The following is a 15,126-nucleotide window of genomic DNA, read 5'->3' on the forward strand; positions in this document are numbered from 1 at the left end:
AAATAGGGTCTGTTGAAGGTTTCGTAGTATATTATAAAGGCATCTTACATGTAAATGGATGGATTCGTCGTTCTTACCTAGTTTCTAACTTAAATTACTCCACTCACGGCCAGGTTTCGATCTCGGAGCCTGGTATGCGTACAATATGCAGAAATAGGGTTTGTTTAAGGTTTAACTGAATATTTCGGAGGAATCTTACCTGTAAATGGATGGATTCGTCGTTCTTACCAAGTTTATGACTTAGAGTAGTCCACTCACGGCCAGGTTTCGATCTCGGAGCCTGGTATGCATACAATATGCAGAAATATGGTTTGTTTAAGGTTTCATAGAATATTGCGAAGGAATCTTACCTGTAAATGGATGGATTCGTCGTTCTTACCAAGTTTATGACTTACAGTAGTCCACTGACGGCTAAGTTTTGATCTCGGAGCATGGTATGCGTACAATATGCAGAAATGTGGTTTGTTTAAGGTTTCGTAAAATATTATGAAGGAATCTTACTTGTAAATGGATGGATTCGTCGTTCTTACCAAGTTTAGGACTTAGAGTAGTCCACTCACGGCCAAGTTTCGATCTCGGAGCCTCGTATGCGTACAATATGCAGAAATATGGTTTTTTTAAGGTTTCGTAGAATATTCTGAAGGAATCTTACCTATAAATAGATGGATTCGTCGTTCTTACCAAGTTTCTAACTTAAACTAGTCCACTCACGGCCAGGTTTCGATCTCGGAAACTGGTACGCGTACAATATGCAGAATAGGGTTTGTTTAAGGTTTAGTAGAATATTCTGGAAGAATCTTACCTATAAACGGATGGATTCGTCGTTCTTACCAAGTTTATGACTTAGAGTAGTCCACTCACGTCCAGGCTTCGATCTCGGAGCCTGGTATGCGTACAATATGCAGAAATATGGTTTGTTTAAGGTTTCGTAGAATATTCCGAATGAATCTTACTTGTAAATGGATGGATTCGTCGTTCTTACCAATTTTCTGACTTCGAATCGACATTGAGCTTCATACTTATCGATTTTGAAGATGTATCATGCTAAGTTTGAAGTCAGAACCTTCTCAGAGTTTCTTGGTTCATAGTTTGTATGTTGTTATACCACATTTGAAGTTCGAATCGACACTAAGCTTCATATGCATCAATTTCGATGATGTATAATGCTAAGTTTGAAGTCAGAACCCTCTCAGAGCTTCGTGGTTTATAGATTATATGTCATTATACCAAGTTTGAAGTTTGAACCGACATTGAGCTTCATACTTATCCATTTTGATGATGTATCATGCTAAGTTTGAAGTCAGAACTCTCTCAGATCTTCTTGGTTCATAGTTTGTATGCCGTTATACCACATTTGAAGTTCGAATCGACACGAGCTTCATATTTATCGATTTCGCTGATGTATCATCCTAAGTTTGAATTCAAAACCCTCCTGGAGCTTCTTGGTTCATAGTTTGTATGACAGTATACCACATTTGAAGTTCGAATCGACATCGAGCTTCATATTTACTGATTTAGATGATGTATCATGTTAAGTTTGAAGTTTGAACCCTCCCGGAGCTTCTCGGTTCATAGTTGTATGTCGTCATACTACATTTGAAGTTCGAATCGACATTGAGCTTCATATTTATCGATTTCGATGATGTATCATGTTAAGTCTGAAGTCAGAATCCTCCCGGATCATCGTGCTTCATACTTTTATGTCTTTATATCACATTTGAAGTCTGAATCCATCCGAATTTCGTGGTCCATCTCAAGTAATCTTATAACCGGAGTCTACCAGGATGCACTAAAGCTGCTTCATGACATGTATGACTAGTCAAAATTACTTCATGACCTATTTGACTAGTCGAAATTCAAATCGGAAGCACAAAGAAAAAGTACAAAAGCACAAAGAGAAAGCACAATGAAACACACTAATTATCGAATTCATTTTTCATTTTTCCGATTCATTCTTATACATTTTTTGGATATTTTTATATCAGAATGTCGATAATTATTGCATAAATTTATTTATATTTTTTGTGGAAATTTTTTCGTTTGGAAGGTTGATAATATAACCGAATTTAGTTTAGCAAAGAAGCACAATTTAGCAAAGAAACACAACTTCTCACATATTGGTGTTGATCCGTATGACTTTCCCTAATAAAATCTGTACCGTTCAAAGACATCCAAGAATTTCCTCGATCCGTATGACCTTCCTAATCTACAGTCCATAGTTACTTGTATACTCTAGCAGCCGAAACCCCGTTCCATTCTGATTCATTCGATTCATCTGAGATTGGGTTTTCTTCTGCTGAAATTGCAATTGCTTCATCTGCCTTCTTCTTCCATTTACAGATCGGCCATGGCTTCAACTGAAATTAGTTGCCGCTTCATTTTTTTTTTATGTTGAGATTATTAGTCTCACATTGTCTGGGTTTCTAAGATCCTGCGGTTTATAATCCTTTAGGCCTCTCCATTCATTGTCAATTGGTTTTGAGTTGGATGCCCGTATTCTAACATGGTATCAGAGCAGGCTATTTGTGTCGAGTTAAATAACCGCACCTTTACTCCGCGTCGCCCAATATCCCACATTGTCTGCGTTTCTAAGATTCTTTGGGCCTTTTCACTCATTGCCAATTGGTTTTAAGTGGATGCGCGTATTCTAACAATTCTTATTATTTATCTCATCATTAGTTTTGTTTATTTTCTTCACCTTAAACTGATGGCGGCATTACCAATCTGAGAAACAGGTGAGGAGATGCGGAAATTCAAAGATGAAATTGGTTGGAATAAAACAAGCCGTTGCTGCTAATGGAAGAATCAAGAGATGGGGTCTGTTCGAATTCGTATTACATAAGATTTTTTGTCACAGATTTGGATTTGGTCGTTGTCGAAGAAATCAGAGTTTGCTGTTGATTTGAGAAGGTTGCTGGTGGATTCAAAGAATAGGGTGTAGCTGTTCGATTCAGAAGGAAAGAAGGAACTGAAATTGGTGCTTTCATCAGTTTCTTAGCTACGCTTTTTACTCTGGTGTTGGAGTTAGGGTTACGAGATTGAGAAGATGAAGCTGGTTCTGGACCGAAATTGAGACAGAGACGAAGAATTGAAGCTGATGAAATCGATGGGTTTCTGTGGTTGTTCACTGAGTAATTGCAGATCTGATTTGGAGATGTTTTGAACTGAGGGAGGATGGATTTCTGGAGCAGATGGAGCTGAATTAGGGTTCTACAGCAATTGATGAAGCGGAGAAGACATAAATGAAGAGAGAATCAAAAAAGAAATTGGGGGTTCGATTAGAGAATAATCAGGTCTGTAAACAGTGGGTTTGTGTTGTATTTGAAGAATACACACAAGAAGACAAGGTTGAGCTGTTGAATTCATAGAGAGTATGGAAGTGAATGAAATGGGTATGAAATGCTGCTGCAATGAGGAACTGGTGGTGCTGTTTTAGTAACATGGCTTGAGCTGTGGAAATAGATGAGTTGTTGATTCTGGTGGTGATTCATGAAGCTATATAGTGGTTGTGAAAGGGATTTGGTGATTGCATTGATTGCCAACAAAAAGAGAAGACCTCAGCTCAAAGAGTTGATCAAAGTCATCCAGCAAGAGCAATCTGCATATAAGGATCCCATCACTGAGTTCTTGTACTGCTTGTATGTCAACTATGACTTCGATGGTGCACAACAGAAGCTCCGTGAATGCGAGGATGTAAGTGTTCTTTTCTTAAGGTCTTGCATTACATCCATTATTTTTGGACGTTACATCCATTGGTTATATTTTGCAACTAATAAACCTGAAAGGTTAACAACAATCAATTCCACATCTTCTGTCATCTAGTATCATACATTGTACAGTAATTCCTCGGTTTGCAACTCCTAGTCATATCTGGAGTTTGAGTTTTAATGTATTTTCTTGTGTTACTGACCCTCGGAGTTAGTACTTGTGTTGAAGTGGGACTAATTTATTTTGCTTTTCCTAAATTACTACTAAGCAGTATTCAGCAGGGCAGTAGTGTATATAAGGTTCCCTAGCTTATTTTGTAGAGTTATTCTAGAGTTTATTTTGGTTGTCCTACATTGCTATACTTCATCTTCTCTGTATTTTTTCCATGAATAGTTCTCTGCACATCATGTTAGCCAGATGTTCACTAGTGAAACTAATACCCGAGAGTTGACTTTTTAGTAAATTACTTCTTGTCCTGTGGTTTAGACTTGGGTGTGCCATTAGTTCTTCCTCCATGCTAGTTCATGTTGTGAATTGTTAGGTTGTTGCTGAAGATTTTTGTTGGAACTTGTCATATAGGTGATTTCGAGGTGTCGGGAATACGAAATTTCAACAAACATTCGTTACTGTCCCAGCTAGATGGAAAGAATTGAGGCTTTGAGCTGATGCAGAGCAGCTGTATTTGGAAGCTACATCCAATGGTTGAGAATTCTGATTGCAAATGCAGAGTAGTTGTTGTTGCTGCTGGTGTTGCTGAGACAATGGTGCTGTCGTTGCAGAATGTGTCAGGCTGGTTCTGGTGGAGTTGCAGCCGCAGTGCTAAATGGTATGTTTGTTGTGTATGAAATAGCAAGGTGTTGGTGGTTCAGTTGCTTAGGGCTCTTTGTTTCATTTATCATTAATTCATATGTTTTAACTGGCTGATTGCTAGATTAACCCAGTTTTTGTACTTTTGGTTGTAGTGTTTTTGGCTTTGTACAGTTCTTAGTGTTAGTGGTCTACTGTTATCCCTGTGATGTATGTTTCCCAGATTTGGTTTAAAGAAATTCCAAGATGACTTATTAGTTTGTGTACTGATGGCCTTAAAATGTTCATTGTGGATGCAGACTAAGGTAAGCTGTTGCTACTCGGATGCTTATTAGTATTGCCTCCTGCCCCTCTTCAATTCAAAATGTTTTGTTTGAGTCTATGCTGTTTAGCTAAGCATAGAGCATTGAACCTTGGTGCTTCTGTGATATGAATAAACTTGTTTCATCTTTATTTGCAGTTTCATGCAATTCATACTAGTGCAGAGAAGAACCTCCGATTTGTGTATTGTGCTGGTAAGGAATTTACTTGAGTTACTATATATGACTATCAATTATGCGAGTGTTTGATTTTTTTATCTCCTATTTTTGTTATACTGACTGGAATCCTTGATATGTTTCAGCTGCCATATCTTCTTTATTGAATGATGATTGGAGTGGGATGGATATATAGAAAGCCAAGGAATATATAGTGATCTGTCAGGTGTGTGTATGATGATTTTCTTCTTCAATGTGGATTCTGGCTGTGCTACTTAGGCTAAGTCCTATGGGCTAGATATTTAGCTACTAGATTGGCCATTCACGTCAGGTAGCGCAACCTCATAGCCGCTATGGGATGGTCAATCTAGCCACGAAACGCCTAAGGCTAAGTCCTATGGGCTAGATTGGAGTGCTAGATTGGCCAAAAAGTGTTGCAAATTACAAAATAAGTGTTGGAAAAAAGTTAACAGTGATAGTTGATAGTTCTCTCTCCTACCAGGTGCTCGCAGTCCAACTATCAGCGAGATTGAAACGCTGAACCGTTAGGCGCTGAAAAAGTGGTTTAAACGTTGAATTGTTCGGCGTTTTGCGAATATTCCCTAGAATCACTACCGAACCATTCGGCGTTTGCACAAAAGTTGTTCCATTCGGCGTACCCTTTCAACGTCGCACCATGCGACGCTTGACTGTTTTTCCTCCAATGACTATTTTTTTCAGAATTCCATTTCCTAAATTATGAGAATTTCCAAATGATTTTCCAATTTGTTCCAATGGTTGCGTGTTTCAAATTTGAAAATTTATCAAAGTAAAGGGAAATTTTTAATTACATTTCAAAACGGTTACAATATTTTTTGAAGAAATTGAAGAAAACATTAAAATTAAAATAAATTAGAACACAAAAAGATATATTGAAATTGAAATTCTACAACTTAGAGCATAAAAAAATACATTGAAATTGAAATCCTACTTCTAAATAACTTAAAACATAAAAAAAAAAGTACATTGAAATTGAAACCCTACTTCTAAATAACTTAAATTATTACTAATATATCATTTTAATTTAGGGGATAAGTGGTAATCCATAACGGGCTAAAATCTCGTTCTTCCATATTTTGTAGACGGGTTTCTCCCATTCTTGTAATTCATCCAAGAGTTGACGTAGGATCTTCATGTCCGATTCTCTTTGCTGTGTTTGTGCCAAAATTGAAGAGTTTTCTATGTCCTTCTTCAGATACTCTTCCTCTGTTTCATATTTTGCCATTCTTTGTGTTTGTGCGTTTTCAAGAAGTTCGATGAGTTTATCCAATTTTTCATCTGATTTATGCGATGCTTTAGCTCACGAGCTCTTTTCTTTGCTTGATCTCTCCCTTCACTTCTAACGTCATCTGTTTGTTCAAAATAACGCCTTCTCTTTGATATGTCTGAGGTTTCAGAAATATGAGTAGATGAAGAGCTACCAAACCTTGCCATATTTTGAAATTCTTCATCCAAATTATCAACTTCATTTTCTTCAGTAGTTTGAGTATGTTGACTAGGTTGAGTGGAAGTACCGACTCCATCATCGTTATTCACCGCTGGATTGTAATATGGTTGATAAGTCTTCAGGATCTTAAAAATTGACTCGTGCATCCATTGTTTTTTAAACGCTGCTACATAATTCTCTCTTCCACGACGATACTGGGGAAAAAATGAAAAGAAAAATTTAGAGAAAGAAAGAAAGAGATCAAAATGGAAGAAAGAAAACATTAATTTTTTTTTTTGAGGTACTTACATAATCCTCCTCGGTCATCCCCGTAGATCTACTTCGGAAGTAGGGTCTAATATATGAAATATATTTTTTCATTTCGGCTCTCAATGTGTTACACTTTGTTCGTAATGCCTTTCTATCTCTTTCGACACCATTGGGACCTTTTCTTTTATTGTATTCTTCCATTATCTTTCCCCAAAATATTGCACCTTTTTGATCTTTTCCATGAATCGGATCGTTGCTTGCTATGACCCAACCATAAATTAGTGCCTCTTCTTCTAATGTACTAAAGTGTGTCATAGTTTTGTATGAACAAAATTATGTGAAGACGAAGAAAATCAATGAAGAAGATAATTAATTGATTTTGGTGTGAGGGATAAAGGAGAAGTAGTCCTCAATTTATAGGGAAGCCTGAAAATATAACTGTTGAGGTTTCAAACGGCTACAAAATCTGAGTTGTTGAGAATGCAACGGTCATCTTGATCGGATGGCTAAGATTTGTCAGCGCCGTTCGGTTCGGCGTTGGAACGTCGTTTGGTTCGGCATTTCCTCAAACGACTACATTTTCAGCTCAAACTCAGATCATTTCCTATCTCTATATAAACCTATCACATAAAACTCAAAATCCCCACCTCAATTCTCAATTCTCCTATCACATAATTCTCAATTCAAAAATCAAGCATGGCCGCATTTTCCATCGACGAAGACAATGACTTGGTTAGACGTTATTGCAAAGTTAACAATACTCAATTAACAACCAACTCTTTAGGACTTTATACGAAACGGATCATGGAATGTCGTTCATTCATAACACCGCTTTGGAGATACTTGGTTATGAAGCATATGCATGAAGAAGTATTATGAAGAAGTATGCATATGAAGTTCTAGTTAAATATGTAATGTGATTGTAAACGTACTTAAGTGATAAAAAGAGTATTATGTAGTATTACAAGAACTAATTAAAATGTCTACTTATTAATGAAAGCGTGTTTGATTATAATAAAAGAGTATTATGGTTACTCTCCATTCTCATAAAATGCACCACCTCCTTGAGGGTCATATTGATCTTCATCGCTGTCCACGTCGGTTGTACCCTCATGAACTTTCGACAAGGCATCATCAATATGCATGTTTGGAATATCACCATCTCTCAGACCTTCTCCGTGTCGGTTCCACATGTGTGTAGTGAGTTCCAAGCGAAGTTGTGCCCAAATCGCAGGGTTGTACAATATATGAGGAGGTAGCCTTACGTTTCCTTGAATTGGCGGTTGAGGTTCATCTCCCATGATCCTCCCCCAATCCGCATTTCGATATTCCACCTCAACACACATGTTGTGCATTATCAAGCACCCCCTCATAATTGCCTTCATGTCAGATTTTTTATAATAACGACAAGGTTTCGATATAATGCCAAACTTACCTTTTAAACCACCAAATGCACGTTCTATGTCCTTCCTTTTAGCTTCTTGATATTGATTGAAAAGACCTTCTCTAATGTTTGAGGCGGGTTTGTATCCTTGCACGATGCAACCATACATGAGATATGCACCATCTCCTAGATAGTACCCCTGGTCGTAATTCTTTTCATTGATTTGATAATGACAAGGAGGTGATACACCAAGAAGTTGTCTATCGAACAAACCCGAAGCATGCAAGACATTAAGATCATTGTTCTGCCCACCCAACCCAAAATAGGAATGCCAGATTCATCTATCATATGCCTGCAAAACAATCGAGGGATATGGCTTATAGCCGCTGTGGGATCCTGCTTGATCCATTGGACATGCTCTCCATGCCCAGTGAAAACAATCAACACTACCAAGCATATCAGGAAATACCCGAGCTTCATTTTCTGCTATAATCCTGTTTGTATTTTGAGCGATAGGTTGACGCAAGTATCGACCATTATAAATCCAAATTATTGCATCCATAAACTTCATAGCATAATGGTAGATAGTGGTCGCTCCCATTTGTGTGTAGTCATCTAAAGAATCCGGTGCAATGCCTTTGGCAAAATGTTTCATGACGTCAACCATTTTCATATATGGAGAATGACTAGGAATACCACAAGCATCCGTTGTTTGGCGAAAATCATGATCAAAATCACAAGCTTGCTCTAAAATTCTCAGAAAAAGTGGACGAGGCAAAGCAAACCGACCTTTGAACTTTTTTGGCCCATACATACAATTGAAGTTGAAGTACTAATGCATCATACGAGCATCCGCATCTACACGTTTTCTGTGCACCCTCTGACGTGTCTTGACTTCATTCGGGACGGGTTGACGTATTCCATGCCTCCTCTGCGTCTCCAAAAGTGTAGCCACTGCTACAACATTCGTCTCAACATCATCTTCATCATCCCGACGACTTTTCAAAATTCTTCTCAAAGCTCCCCACATAATGTACCTAACACAATAAAAACATAAAGCTTTATGTATAACACTCCATAAAAAATCACTTAAAAATTATAACACTTCATAGAAACACAAATAACACAACATAGAAACACAAATCACACTCCATAAAATAAAATTCACTTAAAACGTATAACACTCCATATGGTTTCATAAACACTACGACAAGTAATCTAATTCAGGTCAAGGAAATTATAGGATTGTCGTGGGTCGAACTGAGTATCATAAATAATATTAGGCTCGCTTTCCGTCAACAACGCAGTAAATTCATTTCCTCCTTGTTGATATTGTGATGTATTAGCTCAATCTTCGATCCTAGGAGTGTAAAATTCTTGACCTGTAGCCCATTCATATGAACCACCTAATGTGAGGTCTTGTGATGTATTAACTCCATGTGGATTGTTTGGAGGCTGGGATTGGACAGATGGTACTGAAGACGATGTGGATCTGCCGGATGAGGAACATGAAGTTGTAGCCCTTTTATATGATTCGTCCCGTGCGTCTTGACGAGCTCCAAGCTGGAATGAAAATGAGTTTTCCATAAACCTAATGCAATCATCCTACAAGTATATAAATCAGAGAATCTTAATAATATATTCAAGAAACTTAAAATGAAAATGAGTACAAAATGTAAATGTACTTACCATTGTCAAATTCAAATCTCGAAAGTTAAACGGACAAGGAACCCTTGGAACTGGTACTAGATGTTCTATGCCGGCTTCATCAGTAAATGGTAAACTCCAATCTATCTCCGGCAGTTGTGATGGGGGCTCATTCTGTGTGCCATAGGTATATGTCTGTGACATCATGTTAGGAGGAGGATGACTAGGAAACAAACTGCGAGGAATAGCTGAGCTACCAACTGCTATCTCATCGACATTCTGTGCATGGTATGAATCAGTGACATAAGAGTGTTGGAGCTTATGTCACTGATTCATACCATGCACAGAATGTCGATGAGATAGCAGTTGGTAGCTCAGCTATTCCTCGCAGTTTGATTTCTAGTCATCCTCCTCCTAACATGATGTCACAGACATATATATATGGCACACAGAATGAGCCCCCATCACAACTGCCGGAGATAGATTGGAGTTTACCATTTACTGATGAAGCCGGCATAGAACATCTAGTACCAGTTCCAAGGGTTCCTTGTCCGTTTAACTTTCGAGATTTGAATTTGACAATGGTAAGTACATTTACATTTTGTACTCATTTTCATTTTAAGTTTCTTGAATATATTATTAAAATTCTCTGATTTATATACTTGTAGGATGATTGCATTAGGTTTATGGAAAACTCATTTTCATTCTAGCTTGGAGCTCGTCAAGTCGCACGGGACGAATCATATAAAAGGGCTACAACTTCATGTTCCTCATCCGGCAGATCCACATCGTCTTCAGTACCATCTGTCCAATCCCAGCCTCCAAACAATCCACATGGAATTAATACATCACAAGACCTCACATTAGGTGGTTCATATGAATGGGCTACAGGTCAAGAATTTTACACTCCTAGGATCGAAGATGGAGCTACTACATCACAATATCAACAAGGAGGAAATGAATTTACTGCGTTGTTGACGGAAAGCGAGCCTAATATTATTTATGATACTCAGTTCGACCCACGACAATCCTATAATTTCCTTGACCTGAATTAGATTACTTGTCGTAGTGTTTATGAAACCATATGGAGTGTTATACGTTTTAAGTGATTTTTATTTTATGGAGTGTGATTTGTGTTCCTATGTTGTGTTATTTGTGTTTCTATGAAGTGTTATAATTTTTAAGTGATTTTTTTATGGAGTGTTATACATAAAGCTTTATGTTTTTATTGTGTTAGGTACATTATGCGGGGAGCTTTGAGAAGAATTTTGAAAAGTCGTCAGGATGATGAAGATGATGTTGAGACGAATGTTGTAGCAGTGGCTACACTTTTGGAGATGCATAGGAGGCATGGAATACGTCAACCCGTCCCGAATGAAGTCAAGACACGTCAGAGGGTGCACAGAAAGCGTGTAGATGCGGATGCTCGTATAATGCATCAGTACTTCAACTTCAATTGTATGTATGGGCCAAAAAAGTTCAAAGGTCGGTTTGCTTTGCCTCGTCCACTTTTTCTGAGAATTTTAGAACAAGTTTGTGATTTTGATCATGATTTTCGCCAAACAACGGATGCTTGTGGTATTCCTAGTCATTCTCCATATATGAAAATGGTTGACGTCATGAAACATTTTTCCAAAGGCATTGCACCGGATTCTTTAGATGACTACACACAAATGGGAGCGACCACTATCTACCATTATGCTATGAAGTTTATGGATGCAATAATTTGGATTTATAATGGTCGATACTTGCGTAGTTAACTCACAATGTTCACGCTATAGCTCATCCTCCATGATGCTTCCACAATAAGTACAAGATTTAGTTGGTGACTCACAAGCACCCTGTTTACACCATTAAAACAAAAATACCAAAAAATTCAAAAACATTAAACTTTTGCTAGTATCAAGTTTACTATTAAGTTAATACTGTAAATTTAGAGCACTCACTTTTATAGAAACTCAACAAAGTATTTAAATTTGGATCCATAAGAAGGTAAAAGAAGATAGATGGGTTAAAATGTGAGTAATCATTGAAACTAACAAGGAGAAAGGAACAATAATCATGAAAATCAACAAGTATACAATTATGTACACATTAAGAATAAACGTGTACAACTATGTACACGTCAAGAATCATCATGTATACAACTAAGTGGCACATTAACAATTGGAAAGCTAAATAAATAAGGAGAATTGTTATTAGGTATAGGTAAGAAGACGAAAAAATTAAAAAGATAATTATGAAATCAAGAAGCTGATATTATGTTGTCCCCTATAACGACACATAATGATCCACTATGATGTGTTTCAAAACTCACACATTGACACTCATCGGGAGGATATAAGTAGCACTCAACAAAACACATTCTTCCAAAAAGTTTACCCAACTTCCTAAAGATTGTATGACATAAGACTTCAAATATGAAGTACAGAAGCAAGTTCACAAAAACTTAAACTTAAACCCTATTGAAAAATAAGCCTTACCAGAGGTAGTGGTTGGGGTTACAATCTCTCCAAGATTGAGCTTCTACCAAATGGTAATCTTGCCATCAGCATCAAGACACACACCTTAATTTGAACACCTGGAATCTGATACAAAAATGATACACTGAATGTAAACATGAGTGCCATATAAAAGTGCAGTAAAAAGCAAATTATTTTGGGGCTAAAATTTGATTTTTCCACTGGCAATACTAATTAGCTTTAGGAAGGTGTATCAAACCCGGAAAAAGTATAACCAAGTGGCTTCAAAATATTAAGAATATTACATAGTACAATTCTGGAAGACTAAATAACGCAATGGCCTAGGTTAACCAAGAAAACACGAAAATATAATATAATAATGAGTATATGCATGAAACATTCACCTGTCTTAGACGCTCCAGATTATTACCATTTCCCTCATAGACTGACCCAAATACATGTTCATACCATTTAGAAAAGAAAAGACCGACTTACTCGGCAGAGTTTTGAAATGGATGATCATTACCTACAAAATCCTGTCATTGATAAAGCATGGATGCTGGATTCTGTTTCTCCAGCTACCGTTCCAATTGAATGCATGTGCACAATAACGCAAGCTGTTACATCAATATGATTTGGACCCTAAAGTCAAAATTCAGAGTTTACAACATTCCATACATTCAAGGTGCTAAGAATCGAGAAACACATATTATCCTTATGTATTCAGAAATGCCATTTAGAACCGTTGAGTACACAGGAGTCATGATTAGCTCTATGGTACCGCTCCCTTTCAACACCTTCTTTCAAATATGAGCTATAATTATTATTTCTACTGAAAATAGAAGACGAGAATTTTTTTTTACCTCTAAATACACATAATCAAGATCATTTCTGCCAACCACCATTGTAGATAACTAAGAAAACCACCACTGCATTCATTTCTAAATAAATGATGCCAGCAGCTGCTTGGAGGAAGACAGAGTTATGCTCAAAACCCCTTTTCAATCGATAAGAACAAACGACCCCTGCATGATATTTAACACAACCCATAATGGAAATGTGTTTGTAAAATGACCACGTCATCCACCTAACTACTAATGGAGTTCATATGCTGAAATAAGCAAAAACATTTCTTTGCTTCCCATACAAAGACGTGTAAATGGTGGTGCTGACAACTAACAAAAAACTAAGTTTAGTAGTCAGCAATTAATTAAGTCCGCCTCCTTTTGATGCCAGGATGTGCTTGGTTTTTATTCGTACGCAAAGGTGCTTTCAAGAAGGTTTGAATTACAACAAATTCTAGTAACATTCCGCCCATACCAAAAAAATACATAACATAAACAAAACAAGTTTACAATATTCAGCTACAATTAATAAACCAAGCAAACACAAACGAAATATCACAACGATTTTCGAAATTTCTCCAAATCCCTATAATCATATTCCTTCTCTATCTTTAAAATGAGATATACATTCAACAATACTGACATAAGATCATATATTTTCACCAGAACCCATCATTTAATATGAAATGTATACCTAATCAACAAAAAAACAGCAAAAACCTAAATCCCTCGCAAAACTAAAATCACAAATGAGATCAAAATTTACAGAAATTAAAAGAATCAGATGGATGCAATTACCAGGGATTGCAGATACCAGAAGACTGCTCAAAAGAATTGGTATGAAACCAAAATATATAGTTCCTTTTCGTTTTCTCCTCGGCCAAAACTCTGTTTAGTTAAAAAGAACCTTAGATATAAGAAAAGAATAGTATCTGATAACTCATAAAAATAAAATGAATACCTAAAGCATCATAAATGAATTGTAATAAGATTGCGAGAAATATTAAAAACAAATTGCTGGTGTAAAATTTAATGAATTTTTTAAGATTTATTAAATTAAATTTACCAAATCTGTTTGTTTAATTCGAAATCTTCTTCCATAGATTGTTCGGTGTTGAGGGAAATGTGAAAAGAGGCGCCTAAAATGATGTAAACCATGAATCGAATCTTTGCTGAAATTTTGTCAAAATATTATGATGCCATCTTTAACCGGGGTAGATGGAGAGCTCTGTCAAGTTTCGACAAATAAAGCCGATCGAAACCGACGATGAAGAAGAAATGTTGCTGAGTACTTTTGTCACAAATAAAGTTTATTTTGGATTAATCGTTCACCAAAGGACCAACTCGTTCTGAATTATGTAAATTTGGACCTCCTACTACTAGCCCTAGGCTTGAGAGGGGAGGACTAGAGTGTCCAAAACCCAACAACTTTGAGATTAAACATCAATTTCTACAAATAAAAAGCGGTCTCGTACTTCAATTCAAGAAAACAGAAACACCAAATGTGTAAAGGTAATCAAACCAGAACATCAAAACTATTTGTTCATACATTTATCTCCTTACAGAACTTAAAAGGATAACATAATCCCGTTCAGAATTCTAGAAAAGAAACTAATCTGGCATCGATCTCCCCATTCCTAAGAGCAAGGATATCTTCATGCTCCCAACAGCAACACTACTCTACCTAAATGGAAGTCCAACCTTAGCAACGAGAGCATTGTCGGTTTTAGATTCACTGAACACAGAAAGGAAAACAGGTATATATTACGGAAAATGGGTCATTGGTCCAAATATATTTAAATCACGGTTCAAATGGATGGGTAAAAAATAGTTTGGGTGAAATGGCCAAAAAAAATAGTAAGTTTCATCTTAGCTTAAATTTAAAAAATTTAAAATGATGGGTAAAAAATAGTTTGGGTGAAATGGCCAAAAAAAAATAGTAAGGATGAAACTGGTTTCATCCAAACTGGTTTCATCCTAGCTTAAATTTAAAAAATAGCAAGGATGAAACTGGATACATCCTGTTTAAATTAAAAATAAGAAAAAATATTTGAAAATATGC

The 15,126-nt window shown here is 36.7% G+C and overlaps 1 protein-coding gene and 1 long non-coding RNA gene across 3 annotated transcripts; one reads left to right on the forward strand and one right to left on the reverse strand.

Moving 5' to 3' along the window:
• The first annotated feature begins 2,704 nt into the window (after nt 1-2,704).
• LOC113283845 lies at nt 2,705-7,401 on the forward strand. Of its 2 annotated transcripts, XR_003327710.1 has the most exons (6): nt 2,705-3,693; nt 4,288-4,534; nt 4,671-4,820; nt 4,976-5,030; nt 5,138-5,217; nt 5,494-7,401. It is a non-coding gene; the product is annotated as an uncharacterized LOC113283845 (long non-coding RNA). The 2 variants fall into 2 exon arrangements; XR_003327708.1 differs by having other exon boundaries at nt 4,288-4,820.
• Nucleotides 7,402-7,757: 356 nt separating this feature from the next.
• Nucleotides 7,758-8,777, reverse strand: LOC113280237. The gene is made up of 2 exons (XM_026528888.1): nt 8,580-8,777; nt 7,758-8,414 (listed from the first exon to the last, which is right to left on the reverse strand). Exons 1-2 carry the CDS (start codon nt 8,775-8,777, stop codon nt 7,758-7,760), a joined length of 855 nt encoding a protein of 284 aa, XP_026384673.1.
• Between the last annotated feature and the right edge of the window lie 6,349 nt (nt 8,778-15,126).

This window comes from Papaver somniferum, chromosome 5, assembly GCF_003573695.1.
Source record: "Papaver somniferum cultivar HN1 chromosome 5, ASM357369v1, whole genome shotgun sequence".
NCBI lineage: Eukaryota > Viridiplantae > Streptophyta > Magnoliopsida > Ranunculales > Papaveraceae > Papaver > Papaver somniferum.